This window comes from Vanellus vanellus (assembly GCF_965231255.1).
Source record: "Vanellus vanellus genome assembly, chromosome: 5".
NCBI lineage: Eukaryota > Metazoa > Chordata > Aves > Charadriiformes > Charadriidae > Vanellus > Vanellus vanellus.
In genome coordinates, this window is record NC_138910.1 from 19,072,388 (window position 1) to 19,097,324 (window position 24,937).

The window sequence follows — 24,937 nt, forward strand, 5'->3', positions numbered from 1 at the left end:
CTTCCAATGCACCAGGGATTTCAAACTTTGGGTGCTCATGAGCATGCCTGTCTTTTTCATTCCCTTCCATATATCAATGGGGAGTTCACAAACTCAGAAAAATCCAACAAGTTTAGTAGCATTAAAGTTGCTTTTCTTTGAGCTACGAGCCTTTTGAGTGTCACTACCCAGAGCACAATCTTATCAAGCATTTCTTTCCTTGCTGTCACGTTCACATTTAGCATTAACATGCAAAATTTGTAGTGCCATGACTTTGGACAAGGGGAATCTTTTCCTGCAAAATGTCTGGAATGCCTCAATGAGTTTTTTAATGTGCTTATCCTCTGTTATTGTGTTCTCTTTCCAGGTGGGCGAGATAATAAAGATCATGAAAGCATACATCAACATGATTGTGAAGAAACGCTGCAGTGTCAAATCAGCCACCAGTGTGGACAGTCATGCTAGCATCTGGACTAGGTGATATGAATGAACTGCCATGGGAGAGAGGCAGTTGTTTAATGATTGGTATTTGCAACTTGCCAGCACAAGTGTAGCAAAGATGTTTTTTAAGGACTCCTCTTGACTGACTACTGTACTTAAAAACTGAAGTGACATCTACAGTACCATAGGATTTGCACCTCTGCCCAAAGACATTAAACAGTAACAACCGTTGTTAGACATTAATGACCCAAAACTTGTTTTCCCCTTGCTTGTTTGATGAACAGTGTACCTTAAAGAAGCAAAGTCAGAAGCATCTTCCCCCTGCTTGTCTTCTCTGCTGCTTTGACCATTACCTGTCATACTGGCAGAAAAATTCACAAGAATCATTTCTGCACTACAGGAAGCAGGCTTAAGCTTCCTTATGAATTTCCAACACGCAAACATCTGGATCATGGGATTGCAGCATGGTCGGCTGAAAGAATATTTGGTTTTTATTTATTTTGCAAGCAATTCTAAAATATAAGTCACTGTGGGGTTTATTTCAGGATATACTAATGATCTGATCTTGTCTTAAAAGAAGAAGCCTTTGTGTAATTGAAGGCAAGTGGTCCAACTGAGAGGTCAAACCCTACATGAGAGAGCATTAAACAAACAAACAAATAAAAACACCCGAGGTGATTCTTTACCTTCCAATAGAAGTTCACAGGTACACAATTGTAAAGCGGCACTTTAAGTTAAAATTTTAAATACTCCAACATAGGGGAAAATCTTTGGGAGTAGCACCACTGAAATAGATGATCAGGTGCCATCCCAGGTACATGCCAAGCAGCACCCGTTGCCTAAAAATTAAAGACTGCCTTTCCCCTATACAGCCCAGGAGGTGAGACTGATTTTGTTGCATTTCCAGAAGAGCTGTTCTCCACAAACTCCGGGTTTTAGATGGAGGTCAGGGGTTTTTATGGTGAGCAGCCTCTCTGCGTTAAGATCCTTCTTTCTCTATACAGGATTTTAGGAGGGCTGGGATCCCTGAACTTTAGTTTTAAGTAAGTGAACTGTTTTCTACTGAGTGAATAGGTTAAATGGTAATAGGATAAATGGTTACAGGCAAGAATTTCACTTCCTCTGTACTACTGTAAGCAGATGCCAAACCCTTCATCCTCCTCCAAATTCTAGTTGGAAGTGCTCCCATCGCTGAATCCCCAAATCCCCTTCCAGTCTCCTCTAGGTCCCTTGTCAGCAGCAAAACTTGAAAACAAAGCTGTTTTGCCAAAACAACTGCCTTTTTGGAGGTTTTTATAGCTACTTGCAATTTGAAGAAGCAGATTTTTTTTTTTCTTGTCAGTGAAAGGTGACAGTCATATTCAGTCTCTTGACTTCAGAAAGTTGATTTCATTATTTAAAACAATATTCAGTGTCACATCACAAATTGGTTGCATTAGCAATCAAGAAACCCGGTGGTTAGCCATTTTCTATGACCCTCATCTAGTCTTGGGATCCCATTCAGTTTCTTAATGAAACTGAAGAGCTGTACGTAACGTGGGCCTCATTGCTTGTTCATTTAAAATCAGATGTCTCCATCTCTGAAGAAGTGGCAGCTCAGGCCTATGAGCTATGAAACAGAAATTTCATAGAAAAGAAAACTAGGAGTCAGTATGCAACAGCTTCCATTCCAATTCATCATCAAATTGTGCCGTGTCACTAATACTGGGTCGCTGAACGCTGTAGTTTTGAGGTTGACAGTACAAGAAGAAACACTGTACATAATCTGTGCTTTTCTCTCATTTCCACCACACTGCAGCATGTGCAAACACTGTCCACTTGCCACACAACCAGCCTAAGAGGATAAGCCACTACTGTGTATCGTATGTTCGAAAACTGGAGTCTTGCCTTAAATAGCTTTACTAAAGGGATCCTACAACCGTCCCCTTTTTGTCACAAAGAGTAAAAAGATGAGCAGGTCACAAGTGAGAGAGAACAGGAATGCAGAGGCAACCTGAGAAGTAACACTTTGTATCGGTCCGTACACTGACTAGATCTCTTTATGATGTATCAGAATAGCCTTGATTATCCCTGTCCTAACTCTGCACTATCTCTGTGTTCTGGCTCTTGGGTTGCTGCAGGCAGCTTGAACCCACTTGGGAATGTAACTCCCATTAATATTTGTTGTAATTTTGCTCATTTCTATTACAGAATTCCTTCTGCTGTCTTTTTTAATTTGTAACTGGCTTTACAAGATGAAAGTTTAATAAATTATTGGATTGCACAGACTGTATTCACTCACGGACATTGTGTGCTCATGCTAAGATGTTTACTCGGAGATTTAATACTGAGAACTTGTAAGGGAAAAGTAGGTATCAATCATCAGCATGAGGAGACAACAGCCCTTCCTCCCAGAAGCAAATTTTGCTTTTGTGGCAAATTATAGAAAATAGTTTGCAGCTACAGTGGGGAAGGGTTGTTTCCTCTTCCTGCTGCTCTGTCTGGGTCGCACCTTTGGTCAGTGGGAGATGACCCGTGTGAGTTCAAGGGACCAGTTCTGAGGCGGTTACTGTGGTGAATGAATCATCTCCAAAGGCCCGCTCTGCAGGATCAGCTCCATCCCTTCTCATCGGCGCCTGCAAAGTCACCAATCACTTCTAGCTCAAATAAGCTGCCAGCTGCGCTTCTCTTACTGGAGCATGACACAGGCACAGTGTTTGTTCCCCTGTACTCGGCACTGGTGAGGCCCCACCTCGAGTGCTGTGTTCAGTTTTGGGCCCCTCACTACAAGAAAGACATAGAGGTGCTGGAGCATGTCCAGAGAAGGGCAACGAAGCTGGTGAGGGGTCTGGAGAACAAGTCTTATGAGAAGTGGCCAAGGGAACTGGGCTTGTTTAATCTGGAGAAAAGGAGGCTGAAGGGAGACCACTCTCTACAGCTACCTGAAAAGCAGTTGTAGAGAGGTGGGGGGGTCAGTCTCTTCTCACTAATAACAAGCAATAGAAGAAGGGGTAGGTTTAGGATGGATATCAGGAAAAAGTTCTTCATAGATAGGGTTGCTAAACATTGGAACAGGCTGCACAGGGAAGTGGTGGAGTCGCTATCCCTGGAGGCATTTAAAAGACGTGTAGACGTGGTGCTTAGGGACATGGTTTAGTGGTGGTTTTGGCAGTGTTAGGTTGATGGTTGGCCTTGATGATCTTCAAGGTCCCTTCCAACCTAGACAATTCTATGATTCTATACTTCTATGATTCATCTAAGAGCATGTGTCACCAAAGTGGAAGATCTGGACTGGGGGCAGCTGGGCTATTGGCAACACAGACTGTCCTCTAGCAGACAAAATTCCCTCAACTCATGCACAGGTATGGAAACCAAGCAGTGATGTGTAATCCCCATTCATGTGCTCTCATACATCCTTTGGTCAGATGTGGGACCCTGGAGATCGGTCTATGCAATTTCATCTCCAACTGTTCACAGATTTTTAGTTTCTTCATCGTTATCACCTTGCATAGTCTTGCCAGGTCTTTATTTGAGGCTGGAACTGCCTCCACTTACTTCAGCAGTTGCTTTTCTTTCCTCGGCTGTTGTGTTCCTTTCTGTGTACTTCCAAACCCACACTGTCTGCTTGGGAAGCCTGAAGTCACACACAGGGGTGACTTGTTTGAGTAGAGGAGGGGGCCAAAACCAAATGCCCTGTCAGTGTGATGTGCAGTCCCTTCTGGCCTCCACCCCGGTATTTCTCTAATAGTTAATTCAAGTTTGTATGCTCTAACATTTCTTTTATATGAAACGGTTTCATGCCAATGAGTGTTGGAGTTAGGCTGTGGAACAGGGTACAATTTACAATCAGCACCTACGCAGTAAACATAGAATAGTTTGCACATAAAATCACAGCCCCTGGTAAGGTATGTAACAAGCAAGTGTATCTAATTATTAAACCAGTTTGACTGTAAACTTTTATTTACAATTCTAAACAGTTTATTTACACCGTGTTCTAAAACACACAGCCTTTCCTTGTGTAGGCTGTACGTTGTGTCATTACGCTGCCCGTTGCTCCCCATGGGCATTCAAGCAAATTCCTCGCGCATGAATTCCAGCCCCCGCTCTAAAATACAAGCTGCTAAATCTGTGTATTGTGAATTTGCTAAGCTCTTGTCCATAATTTTACACCAGAGATTCCTAATGCTACAGTCGGCTCTACGCTTTGGCCCCATGCCACCGTCAACAGAGAGGTGACTGCTGAGAACTCACCTGCAAGGAAAATTCTCTTCTCTCTCCCGGCCTGTTCAGTGCTGCTCTTCAAGCACGGCTGCAGGCTGGACAGCCTTCTCAACCCCAGCGGGGAGACCTCCATCTCACGACGTGCCTGGACTCTGCACCAGGGTTTACGTCTGGATGCAACCAAGAGAAAACGGCATTATTTTGGGTGGTGCTGGTTCTTATCAGACTTGTGCTACCACCCGCTGCCCCGTGGCTGGGGCAGCCCGGCCGGCTGCGGGGCACCGCTGGCTGGAGCACAGTTCCACCTCCTCCCACCGCTGTGGACACCTCTGTGGCCTCCCACGGCCCCCAGGTGCTGCCCCCCGGCACGGCGGACCCTCGGGCCTTCCCGGACGTGCTGTGATGGCTCAGGATTACCATCCCAAACACGTGTCCTCCCTGTACAACCAAGCACCAATAAAACCCGTGCAACTCTTCATCAAACAGTGACAGCTCATCAGGATAAACTCATCAGGTTCTGAAAGGGGTTACGCATTGGGCACAGTCTTTGCAAGGCCAGTAATGGAGCAGATGTGTTCATAGGAGCAACTTACCTGCCGTCGTTCTTCTGCTGCAGCACCAAGCTCAGTAAGTGAGGGGAACCTCAGCTGTCCCCTATTGTGCCTCGTCAGGGTGTGCCCATGGGCACAGCGGTATTTAAACCAGGAGCCTTCTCCTCTCATTTCTCCTGGGGTGGCTGCATCTTGGCTTGTCACCCTCTCTGAGCTCCAGTGATGTGGAGGGAGGTCTGTGCTGAAGTGCTGAGAAGCAGAGCTGGTCCTGCAAGGTGAGACTGGTGCGGGGTATGAGGGTGCTGAGCCTGTGTGGTAGGAGAAGCCCTGGTTGCAGAAGGAGGGGTGGCCTTGAGGAAGTCCCCAGGGGCTGGAAAAGGAGAGCGTTGGCTCTTGCCCACACCAAGCTCTTCCTTGTTGCATTGTGAGTGCTCGGGCCAGGGTTGAGAGAGCTGCTCTCTCCCTGGCTGATGTAGGTTTACTGCTCCCAGAGGAGGGGAACAGACCCACTGTGCTGAGGCAGTGGTGTCCTGGTGTCACTGGACATTCTGGCTGTCCATGATGGCTCTTCTGGCTGTTTCCCAGCCCCCTGTGCCAGTACAGCAGGGCCGCTGGCAGTGCTCATCCTGTGCCTTTCCGGCTTGTGGCTGCACTTGCTGGCTGCCACCAGCTCCTTTCCCATCAGCTGGACTGGTCAGCTCTCATGTCTGTAGTGGCGCGTTCGTCATTTGGTGGCTTATTCATCATTGCTGCAAAGCTTGTGTGAGACAAGAGGTACAAAGGCAGAACGGTGGCCCCAGGAGAAAACACAAGATGGAAACACCAGGAACCCAGCCCTTTCCCTCAGAGTAGCTCCTGATCCAAGCCCTGGGTAAACGTGCCTTTGTGTTATCCACATACATGTATAATTCTCACTCTCACTTGACACAAGATGCTCTTTAAATACCCAGATCATGTTTATGAAAATAAAGACATTTCGATGAAACAGAAAGCAGCTCGGTTGCTAATGGGGATGACATTCAATCATGCATATTTGTGAAATCATCTCAACCAACTACTTTGTAAGTTTAATTTGAATATGCATACAAGGCTTGTGAGTTTTTACAGAGTACGAGCACCACATTTTTATATAATTATCTGTTCTGTATCATCTGTTAAAGAGGAGCTGTGACACATGACATTTGAAAAGAGAAGTTTAATAGAAAGCAGTAGAATGCTTACCATCCATACGAGCGTCCTGAGAGACGGCGTGCGGAGAAAGGTCTTTGTTCTCATTTGTTCTATCACAAAATGTGCGCGTAAGGGGCCAGCGTAATGAAGAAAGCACATTTTGCAATAACTATTTTCTATCACTGAAATTCCACTTTCTTAAAAAGCAACCTTGGAGTAAATTATTCTATTTATGCTGAAAAGGAGCAAAGCTGACAAGCAACTGTTGTTCTGTTTATAATTAGAGTCCCTTCTGCATTCAGATAGAAATCCAGAGGACTTAACGGTCTGTGTTGCATTACTGTGTAATCACAATAAAAACCTCATCTGGTATCCTCCCCTACCCCCTCAAATCTGGTAAAAGTCTTAGTTACTACCAGCAGATATTATGATAGAGTGCACAGGAGTTTTTCCACAAAGGAATAAAACCAAGATAAGAGCATTTTATACTGGCATTTATGCTATGCACCATTTGCAAGTTAATTTGCTATCAATAGAAAATTACCTTTTCTAGTGCTTTGTCAACTCTCATCTTAAAACTCCAGAACTAAACGGGAAAGGTCCATCAGAGCGACAGTTGAATTCTTCTCTCCAGTAGCTTCTCTTCTGTTTTTCCTAAGCTTAGCTCTTTAATCTTGCTCATAGCTCTCGCTTTAAAATTGTGCAAAGTCTGCTTAATTTGGCCAATAAGAACTTTATACGTACCTCTTGACAACGGAATGAATTCAGCTAACTGTTACAAACCTGGGTGTTACATATCCCGCTGCGCTCCGTACACACAGCAACAGCAGATGCATAAAGGGTACGAATTGTGACCCTGACTTTTAGCAACAAAAGTTGTAGTTTGGTCTTGGTTTATTTGCAACCGCACCAAAAAAACATCGCTGAGGGGCCATGCAATTTACTTCCTCCTTTCAAAAATGTTTAGATGCGCAACATATGTCCAGAGCAATGAGCAGATGGTGCATTTGGTTTAAAGAAAAAGGGGAAAAAAAAAAAAAAAAAGGTAAGAAATACAACAAATGCAGAAGGCCCAAATAGCGCTCATGCATAAGCACTTGTGGTTGATTTCTGTGTCAGTTAAGTTATTGGCGCAGAAGCGGTGTAACACTAAAAATAGTGGCTGCTCTGGTGGCAGATGTGGACAAATCTTTCCATGGCACGGAGACTCCAGAGACAGGGCAAAATTGAGGAAGGGGAACCAAACCCCATGGTCCTCTACTGGCTGTGGGAGGAGCTCATTCCCGCAGGAGCGAGCTCTGTCCTGACAAGAGAGAGGCCGGTGAGACACAGAGTCACAGGTCTCTCAGCCTGGAGAAGAGAAGGCTCCGGGGAGATCTTATTGCGGCCTTCCAGTACCTAAAGGGGGCCTACAGGAGAGCTGGGGAAGGACTTTTTACTAGGGCATGCAGCGATAGGACGAGGGGGAATGGCTTTAAACTGGAAGAGGGCAGGTTCAGATTGAACATTAGGAAGAAGTTTTTCACTTTGAGCGTGGTGAGGCACTGGAACAGGTTGCCCAGAGAGGTTGTTGAGGCCCCATCCCTGGAGGTGTTCAAGGCCAGGCTGGACGTGACCTTGGGCAACCTGGTCTAGTGGGAGGTGTCGCTGCCCATGGCAGGGGGGTTGGAACTTGATGATTTTCAAGGTCCTTTCCAACCTAAACTATTCTATGAAGTTGTGAGAGCACAAAAAAACCCCTTGCATGTTTACCTGAAGTTGGGCAGTTTTTGCCTAAAGCCACCATAGTCCAGCAGACGAAGGAGCTTTATTTGGGGTGTCTTCCCAACTCTATTGCTCTGTGAGCTGGGAAAAGCACTTCATTTCTGTGCTTCTCTTTCCCTGCCCATCATCTTCAGTTTTTAATTAATGTTCCTGAAACAGACGACCTCGTTCATAGTCTTGCACAAGAGGATGTTTTTCCCAGCAAGCACGGCATGCCATTGCTGTAGCTAAAAATAACATTGCCCTTCCACCAGCAGTTGCAAATTTTGGAGGTCTGGAATTCAGAGTTCAGATGATACTTAAAATGAATATATCTCATGCTTTAATTGCAAAGGATACAGGGCTGAAAGTAATTTAACCTTGCCCATATTTTATGAGGAGTTACCTTGGGAGCCCTTATAAACTGCTTTGGAGCTCTGATGGGCCACAAGACAAGGTGCTAACAAACACCACCTTGAATGGAAGAAAAAAAAAAAACCACTGTGCAAACCCAGAAGCAGCTTGATAAAAGCTAGGTATAACCACGTTCCATGATAAAGTGTGTCTTCAGCTGCAAAAAAGAAAGTTAGTGGCATTCTTTTTAAATACACCAAAGATTTTTATTACCTCTAAGGTCTTCCTATGGTGGCAACGCTTATCTGCTCTAATTGTTATCACAGCCCCTGTGCTGTGTGCTTTTTTTTTTTTTTTAATCCAGTGATTAATGAGCTGTACTTTAGCTGTGATAACTGCTTCCACAGAAATAAAGCCAGTGTAAGCAGTTTAGTGTTTTATTTAACTTTATTCTTTCAATAACAATACTGCTAAATAATCTATGTATTTCAAATAAAGTGTGTTACTCACCTGCACCCAGGCAGTTGTGCTTACTCAAATAAGAATTACCAGTGATTAGACAACTCGGGTATTATGAAATAAACATGTGAAACAGGGCCTTAAAAATTATTTACATCATTCATAAGATTAAAATATACGATTTTTTTTTTTATAAAAAGTATATATTCATGTGCGTTGGAGAATTAGGATTTTACTACTAATTTCCTTTTTCCATTTCCGATTCGCACCTAAAAATGCGCAAAGTATAAACATCTATAAAACTAGTAAATCTTAAAACCAGGAGAATTTGTAAATAATTTTCCCCCACTTAGTACTGTTGTTAGAAAAAGGACAATAAACAACACTTTTTTTTTTTTTTTTTTTAAGTCCATTCCATTCGGTGACATTTGGCAAAGCACTCGGGCGTACAAGCTAACCCAGAGGAGGACAGGACCCAGGCTTTGTTACGTTTCAAACACTTCTCATACCGGGGTAAGTTTAAGGTGGGTGAGGGGGATTTTCACTACACAGCAACTAACATCATAACTACTTTTTCTACAAGTTACCTCAAGGAAGAAGAAAGAAAACGCTCACAATTGTGCCCAAAGTACCAAATAAACAACGAAAGTGCTTAAACTTCTTTATCAGCAAACTAACGCGACGGTTCCCTCGCTGTGCCCCTTGGGGCTGCTGTTTTAACAGGCTCTAAAGCGGTTATCGACAAGAAGTTCTCTATTTCTCAATACAAATGATAAACACGTGCTTATCACAATAGTGCAAACAGGAAGAGAGAAAAGTGCTGTCGACATATGTAAACTGCACGGGGGGGGTGGGGGGGGAAGAGGCAGCTGAACATCATGACCTCGCAGCGCTGTTTCAGAGAAATCAGTAGTACTTTTCTCAGCACGTCAAGCCAAGGGTAGTCCTATCCATCGTGTCACACCATTGTTACACCGGGACCGGATTTGGTCTTTTCACATACCCTCCTTCATAAAAGTAAATCCACCTGTTCTTTGTGTTGTGCATTAAAAAAGTCTAAAGACTTTTTTGAAACATTAGTTGACCCAAATCCTTAGAGCAATTAATAGATACAATTCTGTCTTCCCTTTTTCCCTTTATAGCTTTCTTTGGAGTGCATAGAAAAGGCCACAGTGACACATCACATACAAAAATCAAGTTTGTTTTACATAAAATACTCAAGTATTTTTAGCATTTATGTACACAAGTTTATTTGCCATACATTCTTTCTCACTCTTTCCTTAGATATATCTTTACCTTGTTTCTTGGACAGATGACATATTTCACCTATAAAGTTAGGCACTTTAACCCTAGTATAAATAAGAGTATGTGGGGAAGTGTGTGTCAGGAGGATCTCCTTACAGAACAAGGAACACTGTCACCGCAACACTCCTGTCCCTGGGTGTCACAGTGCAACAGATCATGAAATGGAGCAGTTCTTTTCTGTTTTGATCCAAAAGAAAATTGCTCAGGTCTCATTTCAGTGTAGTTTGAAGACATAAGATAGAACATGGATGTCTTTCTCCAAATTACTACTCTAAGTGCAGGGGGTTTAATCTTATTTAATTAATGCTTAGGTGCAGATACTGATTTTCCCTGTAAACATTCCTGCTATTTGTGCTTTTGAAACTTTGTGAAAGGAGCTGTGAAAAGAAACTGAACCATTTACTTAAAGAACAGTTATGTCACGGGATAAACCATGACATTCATGCCTTTGCTCTAATAGGGCTGAGGCTTTTACCGTATCTTGAGTTCTGGTTGTGTTTGCAGTTAGCCCTTAATGGGTATTTTTGTTAGCCACACTACCACCTTCAGGGGTAAGAGTAGCAATCTGCCAGCTTGCCATAGTCTTGGGCATCAAATATTCTGTGTTTGTTTAATTTACTCCTGGATGGCATGGGTTTAGTTCAGGGTATTCCCCATAACTCTCTTATTCAAAACGTACATTCTAAGGAAAATTCTCACCACTATGGGGGTTTTTGTGTATCTTTGGTGGGGGCAATCACAAAACTATGTTCCTCTACTATAACAAGAAAATTTAAGTTCTGGTTGGATGTGCATAAAAACTTAGTTGTCTGGTAACTCCCTTCTCCCCCGCTATGTCAAAATTTATAACTGCAGTTGCAAAATCTGTTACACAAAGACAGTTGGTCTCCTATTTTTCATCTTTGTGTTAGCTTCTACAGGGTAACCCAATGCTAGCAGCAAAACCCTTACGCATATTGAAATGGTTCCTCATTTGGCATGAAGTTATTGATGGATAATTGTACAGAGTTATGGAATTCACACTGCAACTTTAAGTGCATTTGTTAAGGTGATGTTGCATGAAGTATTGTTGGCATTAATTATTCCATTAAAAACTTTCCAGTAAAAAGAGGAAATACTGTAAATTAAAAAATATCACAGAACTCTAGAAACCTTGCACCTTAAATGGCTGAGGCCAAATGTAAATAATTACCACGGACTTGAATAAAAATTGCACTTGTATACAAGACCAAAATTTAGCCCACATTAATAACCTTCTTATTACTTTTCCAAAAAGAAGTAATAAAACATCAAGTAGTTCATTCCTTATGGCTTCACACAGTGAAGTTCACGCTAAATTGCCGAGAAGGAACAGTTTCTCAATAGCTATCTTTTGTGAACACATCATCAGTTTCATCATCATTCATCCCTCTTTGATAGCGTACTGAAGAGAAGGCACTCCAGTGAAGGCGCTTCTTTTTATAGAGATACCACACTAATCCAATGATGAAGACTAAGATAATTAGCAGGGCAAATGCTACGGCCACCCCAGTATGATTAGAACCTGTAACAGAACAAAACATAAATAGTTATTCTTTAAGAGTTTTGGAAAGAATATTTTCTCATGGGGTTGATGCTTCGGTAGCTATACACTAACACCGCACACATTTACTTGAAGTTAAGGCAAACTGCTTCATCATATTAATAGTTTTCATCAAGTGGCAAGTTTGGTTCCCATAAGAGTCAGCACCGACTAGCTTATTTTGGGCATTCTGTTGGTAATTGCCTAATCATATTGAGGTTGGAAGGGACCTCTGGAGGTCAAAAAACCTACTAGTAAGTGCTGCGCTCATTTCAAGTTTTGTACACGTCAGAAAAGTAATGAGTTCCTGGACTCTCTCGGAGCAGAAGGGAATGTGCTTCCCTTGGACTGAAAAGATCTTGTTGAGGTCCTCCTTAGCGGCATGATGTTAAATCTATTCCTGCGGTTCCACGTCAGTGAAGAAGTACACAAAAGCAGAAAGATTCCGCCAATTCTCAGGAACTTGCTCGCTTAACGCTCTGGTAACTGCTTTCTTTCCCAGACACAGCAGAGTATGAGGAAGTAACACGAGGCGGGAGTTTTTCCTGGAGCTGCGGGGCACCGTTTTCAGAAGTGTTTCTGTTCCCACCTACACAGACTCACCACAGGGTATCTCTCATGGGTGAGAAGTGACAGCAACTACTCTATGCTCTCTTTCAAGCGGAAATTTCAGTTCTCTCCCTTACCCTTTAAGTGGAAAGTGAGAGCCGGGAGGAGTAAATTCCGAGAGAATTTGTCCCTAAACGCAATTTCATGGCAGAACAACAGAGGGCTCTTGCTTAGGCAGAGGTACGTGATAGGTTCTTTGGTCAATTGCACCTTCACTATTTCAACACAGACTTTCCCCACCAAAAAAAAGAAAATCCTGAAAATAGGCGCTACAAAACTAAGTCTCTGTGAAAAATCAATGCTTCCATACCTAAAGGAGCTTTACAAACCACTCTGCTTTGACTACGACTGCAGTCGACTTTGGACCACGTGCCAGTTGTGGACAGGATAACACTGCATTTTTCATTGACTTCAGCCGTTCTGTTTTCCCAGTTGGCGTAATTAACCGATGAGCCATCAAGCCAGTTCAGGGACTGATCTGTTGGGGAAAAAAACCCAAACTTTGCTTAGTTTAGATCACCGGAACAGGCTGTAATGCTACACAATGTCATTCACAAGCTATTGATTTCTTTACATTGTTAAAAGAAACGGGGCTCACTGACTATCCCGTATATTAAAAGCAGTAAATATGAACACATCGCTTTTCATGGAGTCATGGAATTTTCAGAGTTGGAAGGGGACCTCTAGAGATCATCTAGTCCAACTTCCCTGCTAAAGCAGGATTGCCTAGAGCACATTACTCAGGACTGCATCCAGGCGGGTCTCAAAAATCTCCAGAGAAGGGGACTCCACAACCTCCCTGGGCAGCCTGTGCCAGTGCTCTGTCACCCTCACCGTAAAGAAGTGTTTCTGTGTATTTGAACGGAACTTCCTATGTTCTAACTTGTGCCCATTACCCCTTGTTCTGTCACTGGGAACCATTGAAAAGAGCCTGGCTCCATCCTCCTTCAACCCACCCTTTAGATACTTGTACGCCATAAGGTCTCCCCTCAGCCTTCTCTTCTCCAGGCTAAAGAGTCCCAGCTCTCTCAGCCTTTCCTCATAAGGCAGATGCTCCAAGCCCTTAATCATCTTAGTTGCCCTTCGCTGGACTCGCTCCAGCAGTTCCCTGTCCCTCTTGAACTGGGGAGCCCAAAACTGGACACGGTGTTCCAGTTGTGGCCTCACCAGTGCAGAGTAGAGAAGAATGACCTCCCTTGACCTACTGGCCACACTCTTCCCTATGCAGCCCAGGATTCCATTGGCCTTTTTGGCAACAAGGGCACATTGCTGGGCCATGGATAATTTACTGTCTACCAGGACCCCCAGATCCGTCTCCTCTGAGCTACTTCCCAGCAGGTCCGCCCCTAACCTATACTGGTGCTTTGCATTCTTCCTCCCCAGGTGCAGGACCTTGCACTTGCTATTGTTGAACCTCATTAGGTTCTTTTCTGCCCAGCTCTCCAGCCTGTCCAGGTCATGCTGGATGGCAGCATGGCCCTCTGGGGTGTCAGCCACCCCTCCCAGTTTGGTATCATCAGCGAACTTGCTGAGGATACACTCCATCCCCTCATCCAGGCCATTAATGAATATATTGAACAAAATTGGACCAAATATTGACCCCTGGGGGACACCACTGGTTACAGGCCTCCAACTAGACTCTGCTTTTAGCCCCACCGCTTCCCTAGATCTTTAGCATTTGAGGCATTTGCAGCTTAACTATTAGGCACCAATGGCAGTGTTGGGGAAAACTAATTCCAGCACCTCCTGGTTAGCTTAAGTGTGCAACAGGAGGAGGCTTAAGCTACAATGAAGTCCAAAAGGCTTTATAATGCTAAACAGGGGATTCCAACCTCGGGCAGGAGTTACTGTAGGCTATCAACACTACAAAACTGTATTCTTATTTGAGGATTCACGCGTTTTTATTTACCACATGAAACCCTCCTGCTCATACACGGTTGCTACTTCTTACCCTTCGGGCTCTGAGCTAGGCCAAGCCATACGTTCTTGGTGATGAGATCATTTTCCTTTATGTGCGTGCTCACAAATGCATTTTCTTCAGCATCTGCTATAGTCAGAAGGGTTGCTGAGGGACCTAAGGGGAAGAGGAAACCAGTCAGAATCGCAGCATCAGAGATGTCTTCGTTGTGCTAGTACTTTGAGTTTTCTGTGGGAACAATTCTTATGGGAAAAGATTTGCTGATCTGGGCTTGTGAAATTAGCTTGAAGTAACCAGCAGAATAAAGACATAACCCCCCCCCCCCGCCATTTCCTAAAATACAGCATGTCATACAAAACTGCTTCAGATGACTGGTTATTTAAGCAGGTCACACAAAATAAAACGAGAGTAAGCTTACTGCAGCTGTGGACTACATACATGGATATGCCACGTTCAGAATGATTAGTCTTGTCCAAGCGATAAGCCCTTCTCAAAAATGTTGTTGAACAAAAGTTCAGTATTTTGCCGAGTCAAGTTAATTTCTAAATCAATCCCTCATTGTGCCTCGGGTTTTTATATACAGTATTATAGCCACTGAGGAGTAAGAGGGAGGAAAGGGTATACTGGAAACAGGCTCAGAGTGTACCCATTCTTTACAACTATAGGCAGACATAAGCCAGAAGCTTCATTTAGAGAAAGATCACTTTCTCTTTCAACTACCAGGCCAGGTAGGACTCAATAGAAAAAAACGCATCCAGGACTGGGACTACTCGCACCTTTTGTTTTTCATCCTAATGGTGAGTACAACTTCACATTGTAAGATAATTCAATAAAAAAAAGTTATGACAGTCACTAGCTTCTAAGCTAAGAAGGTGATTAAGAATTCTGTAAGCGAGATTGCTTAACATCGTCTTCTGCAATACAGTTCCCCTCGTAGCTTATCAAAGAAGAGAGAAAATCCTTTAATTTGACATAAAAATAAGTTTTTAGTGGTATCATGTGCCTTAATAATATCTAGAAAGTACGTGCTTTGAACCATTTGATAGGTTAGCAAGCTCCCTATTAGCAAGCAGCTAATGCAATGATGTAATAAGAAAGCACTGCTAATAGAACTAACTTTGTAATAAAGTTAATTGTATGCAAATAAAATATTTTCCTCCAAACTGTAAGCCTGACATTTCTGAATACTCTATCAATGGGGCTCTGCCTTTTACTTGCAGATATCCATGTGCCAAACAGTCAGCACATTGCAGAGTTTTATCAAGAACCTTAATCAGATGTTCAAAAGAAAAAGTGTGCTGTTACTTTTCCTAAAGAAGCATAAAAGCTGAAAAGGTGAAGTATAACCAGTGTAGGTTTTTTGGTTGTTGTTTTTTTCTTCTTCTTCTTTTCAAGTAATGGACTAATTACAAGTTGTAATGTGATAAGGAGTCTAAACATACTCAGTTTCTGGCAGACTTTCTTAGCATCTTCCACATTATATACTGAAAAATTGTAGAACGCCATGTCAAATGCGTAACAGTGATCCTTATACTGTATCCACTGTAGGGTACCACTAATTTGTGGGCATCCTGGAGCTCTGCTCACTTCCTTTGGCTGCAATTGTCTCTCTGCAAAGAAAAAAAAAGAAAAAAAGACATTATTTCTGCTGCAGGGGTTTGTGTGTAGTCTCTTTGTAGTAAGAGGACACTAAGTGTTAACAAGGACTACTTCTCCCAACAACCGTGATTCAATTAGCTTACATTGCTTCTTCATGTGTCATAGACCAATTTATTTGAAAAAGAGCATAAGGCAAGTCACAAAGGTCTGAGAACCATTTTTTTCTTGCCTTTTAGGGGGTTTTGAAGTCTGGTGTATGTGTTTGATAATGATTTCTATTCAGAAAAGATACACACAGTAAGATATTCATATTGCAGGTGATCAAAAAAGTGATCAGGATTGTTTTAGTTTTTCACGACTGGAATGGAGAGAGAATTAATCTCTCTTAAGTATTAAAAAGTGTTTTATCGCTCCTGACAGACAACTCTTCTTAAAGAGGGAATCATGTAGTATTTCATCCTTCATCTCTAGTTCCAAATACAACGTGTAAAGATAGAATACATAAGAAAACTACACAAAATATTAAACATAACACTTACTGTTTGGAGGGCTATAGCAAATGGCACCTTCAGCAACATTTGTACATTTTGTACGGTTCCAAGATCCTTTAGTATCCAACAGAACACAGTTCTCAGTAGTATTTGAGTTCTCTAATTCCCAAGGATAGTAGTCAAAGTCACTTCCGTCTGACCATTCAAAATTAGCTTTACTTCCCTAATTAAAGAAAAAAAACACAGCTTTTAAACCACAGCATATGGTTGTGGTTTAAATCTTGTCAGTCATTAGTAAGTCACGTAGCAATATTTATCCCCTGTAGAGTTTAAAATTAAAATGCAGGTGCCTCATTTGCTAAATCCATACTAAATAAATGTACAACACAGTTTGCATTTTCCAAGCAATTCTTAACGCAGAAATCCTGCTTATTCGTGGGAACTGTGAAAGTGGTGCCGGCACATTTGTAAACCTGCAACATGCCTTGTTTTATGCTGTGGGGAACGTTTTACTTAATTTCACCCTGCTGTATCATTTAAGCAGTCTGTTCTCCTTGCTAGGAACATTAGTAGATAACGTTGCAAACTGCTAAACTGTCGAGATGGTCTCACTGAGTAAAGCTGTCCAGCTTGGGAACGGTTTGCTGTGCTAGCGAACCTCCTTCAGATACGCTGCTGGGAACCCATGACAACAAAAGGTGAAGTTGTGAGAAGCGGAGGGACCCATTCGGACCAAAGGACGGGCAGAGGTAGCAAAGGTACGCATAGAAATCACGCACCTCTCCCTGCAGAGGGGTATTCTTGCCAATGAACGACCACGGCCAGGTCTGGGGAGTAGGGTGGGGAGCAAGGTTGGGGCCACAAGCTTTTGACCCCAAGGTTAAGCAGAAAGAGGAGGAGGAAGATCTGCAGCTGTCTCTTACTATGCCTCCTGGGAGAAGGGATGCACAAGTTGCCAGATCGCCAGTTCCTGAGCTGCATTGGAGAGCCAGTCCTGACCTGGAGGAAACAAGCTCCACACTGCCTTGTCTGACTGTATTTGCTAATGGAATCTGACCCTACAGAGGGCCATAAATCTGGAGCCTCTAAAGGCAGTGTTGCAAATTGCACTTCCTCGTGCCACCAGGCATTATGTGGGGCCTTTATATTATTTTAAAATTTCAGGGATTTGGAAAGACGTCTCAGTGCGGCTACATACACTAAAATTTAATATACTTTAACATATGTTACATGCAGTTGAAAAAGAAAGTGATTTACTACATGGAATAGAAATTCTGAAAAACTGGGAAAAAAAAGCATCAGAAAAGATTTCCTATCCTGTGCAGAAAATTATTTACAAGCTCTGTTACGAAGGTTGCCAACAGTATGTACTTACATCATGAACTGACAACCCAAGCCACAGAGGATAGCCATCCCGCTTGACAACATCTTCTAGAAATAACTGTTGTGATTCACTGTGTACACTTGCTAAATCACTCCTATTGTGTTTGCATTCTCTCAATGCCTCGTACCATGTTAACTTTTTCTGAAGGATCCTGTATGTCCTGTTTCCATGTGGAATCGACTCAGGCAACGGAGGCTTGTGCTGTTGGGGCCCTATTTCAAAGAATTAAGAAGACAACAAGTTTTGTGCACTTCGTTCATGTTACTAGGAACATACAGAGAGCATTAAAATCCACCTATATTAATGTAACTCAAGCATTAAAAGTGTTCAGTACATGCCACTTATATCAAGTCAGTCATCCTTTGCTACTTTGAAGACTGTGAGCAGTTGATGGAGGAGTACAGCAAACACGTTCCTCCCGATCAGAATATTACAGCTGTGATGCGCAGCCTGACCATAAAACCCCAGAAGCCCATGACAGCTGTGCCATGCATTTCACTGGGAGCAAAACCGAAGCCTTATCCAGCAGGTACTGCAGAACCAGGGCTTAAATTTTGACCCTCATCCAATACTCCAATGCTACATCTAAATCTTTTCCATTACTTACCCCTTTCGATTTTACAGGCGAGAATACTGTACACATTATAGTGATGAGCATGCCAACTCTGAGAATAATTATAAATATCCCAAAACCCATCAAGATTTACACCAGCAAAAAAACTGTTCTTCTTTACGTTAGGTCTTCCCAGCCTCCAGTTATTGTAAGTCAGATGAGTTTCATCGTACCACTTGAGAACTTTATCTGTGGAAAACATTGCACATTTATTAAAACACTGGCATGATGTGTACAAATACCATTTAACTTTGAATATATTAATGAGATTAACAGATATTCACTCTGGAAAAAAATGCAGTGATACTCTAAGTTATTGTAAATCAATTCCATATACAGTATTAAATATGTTAGCATTACTCATCCAGGCCCTTTTAAGTCCTGCTTTCCAGGGAAATCAAATCTAGACTAAACAGAACATATCGGATATAATTATCACTCAAACAGAAAGCACTCCTGGTTATTTTTTTCTAGAAAATAAATACAAATATAAAGCATTGTTATAGGTTTGCATTCAGTTTGACTTTAGTTGTATACTGAAACATGCACTTAAAATGGTGCAAACTTTGTCTCCAATCCAGTTATTAAGAAAAAAACCCTGAAACCTTACCACTGTCATCATAAATCACACCCAGCCAGACCCACATAGCCAGACCGCTGAATGAACGAAGCTGCTCAGTAACGAAGTTATTCTCTTCTTCATCTCGAACGCTCAGAACAAATGCTTCTGGGTCTGTTGAAAATTTTTAAAAATTAATTTCTTACAAATTCACCTTTCAGTTACAAAATAAATTAAATATTTTTTGCTATTATTGTTAATAGTTATTACAGATAGGTCAAGAACGAGTGAAGGCTAGACCTTTAAAATATAGTAACCAAATGAACAGGGCGAAAACAAATTTCAAAAGGTATTATCAACAGTGCTTCCCCTGGTTTTGTGGATAAATGAAAGACATCAACTCCAGAGATATTTGTGGGTTCTACTGTCACTTCACGTTGTATGTAGTAAAAATCCTCTGCACGGAACATAAAAATATCAGCAGTCTTCCCTGATTTTCTTGAACAGTATTTAGAAAAAGACTGAATTGAAATCAGTTCATGAAAAATAAAGACATGCATCTTTCCAGAAGCTGTTTGGAGTGCCATGAGCAACGGTTTAATATGAGGGAAGCTGTTCCGAAGCTTACACTCTGTTCAGGATGGACAGGAAAAGCCCACGTGCTTTTCTGAATTGGACTATTCTCAGTCTGCTTATTTTGTTCACCTAAGTGTTTCATGCAGCAAGGGGGGAAAAAAACCCTCCATGAATTAAAGGTGACTGTAAAGCCAAAATGTTGCCAAGGGGACAACAATCACCCAACCTATTTAAAATCTGCAGGTTATAAAGAGAAAAAGACCCAAAGACAACATTCCAATTTTTCCGAACTCTCAGAATTCTTAAGCCACCCCTCTCTCAAATTCTACCCACGCTCTGGCACCTTTTATCAGAGCAGTGCAAGGGCAAACAGCATTTGGCAGCGCAACGCCAATGCACATTCCCAAATGCTACAACCTTTCTCATCACTCGCTTTTGCTGTCATTGCAAGGCAGTGACTCAGATCTAAAACTCATCTCCCTCAAGCTAATAAGTCCATAAATACCTGTAACATGACAAAATACTTACTCATTTTCTTGCATAAATGATGAGCTTCTTGAGACTTCAGTTCTCTCCATCTATTTTTTGTTATCATAAAAGTGTAACAATTGTTTCTAAATGATACCCAGGGCGTATTTTTAATCTTATGTGGGCACTTCACTTGTGTAACTTGTTCTTTTTCAGTCTTCTCTAAAGAAGGGAAAGATGACACTCAGGACATGATTTAATAACAACACTTAAACTTACACACCAGAAAACACTTTCAGGTACCATTTAAAAACATGCAAGACAAATTAAGTGTCATCCTCTAAATGTGTCACGCATTGTTGCTTTCAGTTTCCTCGTAACGGTGATTATCCTGGTCTCTAAATTAGAGAGACATGGATTCGACAGATGGACCACTCGGTGGATAAGGCACTCAAAGAGCTGTGGTCAATGGCTCGATGTCCAAGTGGAGAGCAGTGACAAGTGGCATTCCTCAGGGGTCGGTACTGGAACCTGTACTGTTCAACATCTTTGTTGGTGATATGGACAGTGGGGTCGAGTGCACTCTCAGCAAGTTTGCCGATGATACCAAACTGCTTGGCGAGGTAGACACGCTGGAGGGGAGGGATGCCATCCAGAGGGACCTGGACAGGCTGCAGAGGTGGGCCCATGCCAACCTCATGCAGTTCAACAAGGCCGAGTGCAAGGTCTTACATCTGGGTCGGGGAAATCCCAAGCATAAATACAGGCTCGGCGGGGAATGGATCAAGAGCAGCCCTGAGGAGAAGGACCTGGGTGTGCTGATTGATGAGAAGCTCAACATGAGCCAGCAATGTGTGATCGCAGCCCAGAATGCCAGGCGTATCCTGGGCTGCATCAGAAGAAGTGTGGCCAGCAGGTCAAGGGAGGTGATTCTTCCCCTCTACCCTACTCTGGTGAGACCCCACCTGGAGTACTCTGTCCAGCTCTGGAGCCCCCAACGTAGGAAAGACATGGACCTGTTGGAGCAGGTCCAGAGGAGGGCCACAAAGATGATCAGAGGGCCGGAGCACTTCTCCTATGAGGACAGGCTGAGAGAGTTGGGGTTGTTCAGCCTGGAGAAGAGAAGGCTCTGAGGAGACCTTTAGCGGCCTCCCAGTAGCTAAAGGGGGGGGCTACAGAGAGCTGGGGAAGGACTTTTTACAAGGGCGTGTAGTGATAGGACAAGGGGGAATGGCTTCAAACTGGAAGAAGGCAGATTTAGATTAGATACTAGTACGAAGTTTTTCACTGTGAGGGTGGTGAGGCACTGGAACAGGTTGCCCAGAGAAGTTGTGGATGCCCCATCCCTGGAATGTGTTCAAGGCCATGCCGGATGGGGCTTTGAGCAACCTGGTGTAGTAGGAGGTGTCCCTGCCCATGGCAGGGGGGTTGGGGCTAGATGATCTTCAAGGTCCCAACCTAAACCATTCTATGAGTCTATGATTTTTTTTTTTAAGTAACAAACCCAGCAGTAAGCAGTATCAAATACAGATGCTTACAACTTTTCACAACTGTTACGTTATACAGGTTTAAGAATAAAATCCTTATGTAAAAGTGCTAAGTGTGGACCAATAACTAAAGGTCTTATTGCCTCTCGTATGAAGGCAGATCACCATAACAAATAAGCTACTTCATAGCTGGCAACACTTCTCAGTTCTGTGGCTTTATGTAATACTTAGGAATTGAGAAGGATTCTTCCTGCAGTTGCTCAGACTGCAAGCACACAATAGTTAAGGACGTCGTAATGCCAAGTATACACTTTACTGTGACTCAGTATTTACAACAACGGCTTAACTGCGTCCTCTCACGGAAAAACCTCAAAACTTATAGGGAAGAAAGTATAATGGCCTTATAGGGAAGAAGTCGGTGACGATCTCTCAGAAAGACCTTTTTTTTATTTTTCCAGAAAAGGGCTGTGCTACATATGTTTTCCCCCAAAAAAGACATCCTGCTATATCCTTACCTGTCTTGCTATAATTGGTATATAGTTAGAAGGGTTTTGCAAAATGCAGGTGACTTCAATTTACACCTTTCAATTCAGTGTCTACCTGTTATCTTTCTTCTCCATGTAGTCATGTGCCTCCTCCCCATATAGACTTCCGTGTCTGAAGGGATTTCAGGAGGTCCCAATATTAAGATGTAAACAGTACAGAGGCAGTTGGATCTTCTTCCACATGTAAGTGGGAGAGTTTAGTGTGCAACTGTCTCACAGAAACAGGGCAAAGGTAGAATCAGTTGATAACATGAAGGGTACGGTCTGGACCAAGGCACCTGTGCTGAATTCATTTGGAAGGAACATGTGGATTAAGACCAAACAGGTGCACGCACCCCTATTTGAAGTTTGCTTCTTTTCTTCCTGGCAGGCAAATCAGCCTGTCTGAGAAAATGTCACGTTAAAAAAAAAAATTGTAGTTTTGAAGTTACAATCTGCAATTATCAAACATTCTTCATAATAAAACAAAAATTCAGCTTTTATAAAGTACTACGCTAGGATACATACTTTCCGATGCGTAGCAAATAGCACCTCGATTTTCAGAGGAACAGTCAGAAGTTTTCCAGAAGCCATCAGTGTCCAAAAACACACATTCTTCGCTTGTTTCTTCATCATCTTCAGACCAGCGACTAAAACTAACGTGCTTCCCATCCAACCAGCCATAATGTTTTCCACCCTAACATTGTATAAGTAAAAGGTATGAGTTTACATAATAAAAAAATATTAGGTACAGAAAATGACATGGTAACATATTTACATTGCCTAGACATTTAGAGTGTCTTCGGTGAGAACTGTAAGTGTTCCACTGCCCTCATGTTCTGATCTGGTCCTCACAATAAAACAAGCTTTTTTTGAGTTTTGCAGTTGCAAAAATATGATTTAGCTGAAGTGGATGGCAAAGTATCAAGTGTTGATGTTTAAGTACTGTGCTTATGGAGGAAGGCCTGGAAATGACATGTCCAAATTGCATCACTTGCACCTGTAAACCAATGGTGGATATAATTATCTGGTCTTGGAAAACTGATAATATCTGAAAATAAAGCCCAGTCTCAGTTACTCCACACTGAGTTGAAAATAATCTATTAAATACTAAACTGATTTAATAAAGCAGATGTGTTCCTGCCCTGGAGGACGCAGGATAAATAAGAAAAAACCTACATACAACAAGCAGGCCATCCTTTAAGAATCTTACATTTAAAGGTTTTATTCAGGAAATCCCCCTGCTGCTTTTTAATTTAACTTATCTTGTATCTTTCTCTTGTGCCTATAATTCCAGCACTGGAGTAACAAGTTCTGTTGACCAGTATCATTATAATTTCCTTTCATGTGACTTTTTAATTTTGCCCAAATAACAAAGTGTTGCAATAGTGAAAAGCTAGCGCATGCCTGAGTTGTATGCAGCAAAATGAATCATTTGATCTTCACTTACAGATAAAGATTCAAAAGAGGAACAAAAATAGGTTGTTCTGGTTTCCCCACGTTCACTAAGATTAAATGCTTTCCTTTAAAAAATGTTCTCGATAAAGTATATACTAAAATTTTTATCCCTCCCATTTCCCCCCCGCTTCGCCTAGGATACTCAGTAGCCCATTACTGACATAGGAAGATCATAACACCACAGATGCTGAGAGAGCACCATCAGCCTTTTGTAGGTAAGGCACTTCTCAAACAAATTTTAACTTTTTTCTTCCAATTATCTCAAGACTCATGGGCTTGACAGAAAAGATAAACCCTGGAGCAAGCCCAGGCCATTTCATTAACAGCTGAGAAAGCCCTCAGTCCACAATGAAGATCTTCAAGAGGTCCTCTGGCTAATAAAGGCAAAGCAGTACCTCCTGCATTGACTTTTCCAAAGACAAAACAAACAGAAGGAAAAAAGAGAAACCCACTAATTTGTCTCAGGGATGTCTCCCTCTAACTCAAAACACAGGCACAAATAACATGAAATAACAATAGAGTCTAAGTTCAGCTTTAGAAATGTATCTCCAGAAGCATTCAATGATTCCTTCTGGATTTTATTTGCCACTTTTAGTTTCTCCCTTTCAAAACAGATTTTGGGTTGTCTTTCTAGAGTGGTACTGTAAACAGTGGCAATGATATTCATTAACAAAAGAGACAAAGCTGGTTCAGTGATCCATATTGCTGCTACCCTACAATATATCCCACTTCATCCTATATTCTTTTAAAAGAATTGTCTCCTCATCATCAATCTGTCCAGTGGAGTTCAACAACTATGTAACTTGGAGAACGGAAGATTTAGAACATTGATCTTGAGACCTTCCAGATGGTTATCCTGAAATGAAAACAGTTACCCCAGAAACCGATTTTTCATTGCATTTCTCCATCCCAGTTTCCATTTCACACAACTCTAAAAACTACCTTAAGCCACAGCCTGAGGGGAAAGTAAAACTTACATCTCTGCTGAAGAGTCCAGTCCACAGTGGGTAATTATGAAGGGCAGCCTGAACAGCGAGAAAAGCCTGCTGGAACTGATCCGTGATGCTAACCAGCTGCATCTTGTTATTTATGCATGCAGCCATTGCATCATTCCAGGACATATTCTTCAGAATTACCATGTAGTGAACATTTTGATAACTCAGTGTTTCATTAAGGACTGGCTCTGCCTGGTTATCAGCAGTTCCTATAAGTAAGAAAGAAAGAAATCCAGTTATTAGATGGGTAAATGCTGGAATACATTTTAAACTCCCAATTTCTCTGTGACAAACAGAAAAATCTGTTTGAATTATCCCTGGGGAAAAAAATAAATAATTCTTAGACCGTATATTATGCTAATAATAAGAGTTAGAAGCAAATATCTTTGACACTTTAAATATAAAAGAAAAAAATAAGAAGGATTATTTTCAGCCAATCTATTTTTATATATCCCTCTCTCAACTTAGGTTCACATCTTTTTATATTTGCTCT

At 42.1% G+C, this 24,937-nt stretch overlaps 2 protein-coding genes across 2 annotated transcripts in view; one reads left to right on the top strand and one right to left on the bottom strand.

The window, feature by feature from the left end:
• LOC309672048 (unconventional myosin-X-like) overlaps positions 1-2,687 on the top strand; it is a gene marked incomplete at its 5' end in the record, with an annotated part of 96,063 nt that extends 93,376 nt beyond the window's left edge. Inside the window, one exon of the mRNA XM_082483453.1 lies at positions 347-2,687. Coding sequence (XP_082339579.1) covers positions 347-460 — 114 coding nt within the window. The 3' untranslated portion in view covers positions 461-2,687. The remainder of the gene's footprint in view (positions 1-346) is intronic.
• A 6,179-nt stretch (positions 2,688-8,866) lies between these two features.
• Positions 8,867-24,937, bottom strand: part of LY75 (lymphocyte antigen 75) — a 50,343-nt gene continuing 34,272 nt past the window's right edge. The window contains exons 25-35 of the mRNA XM_082484562.1: positions 24,427-24,653; positions 22,520-22,688; positions 20,041-20,202; positions 18,988-19,110; positions 18,372-18,566; positions 17,756-17,976; positions 16,429-16,603; positions 15,733-15,900; positions 14,324-14,446; positions 12,683-12,850; positions 8,867-11,745 (exon numbers count right to left, since the gene is read on the bottom strand). Of these exons, the coding sequence (XP_082340688.1) occupies positions 11,561-11,745; positions 12,683-12,850; positions 14,324-14,446; positions 15,733-15,900; positions 16,429-16,603; positions 17,756-17,976; positions 18,372-18,566; positions 18,988-19,110; positions 20,041-20,202; positions 22,520-22,688; positions 24,427-24,653 (1,916 nt within the window). The 3' untranslated portion in view covers positions 8,867-11,560. The remainder of the gene's footprint in view (positions 11,746-12,682; positions 12,851-14,323; positions 14,447-15,732; positions 15,901-16,428; positions 16,604-17,755; positions 17,977-18,371; positions 18,567-18,987; positions 19,111-20,040; positions 20,203-22,519; positions 22,689-24,426; positions 24,654-24,937) is intronic.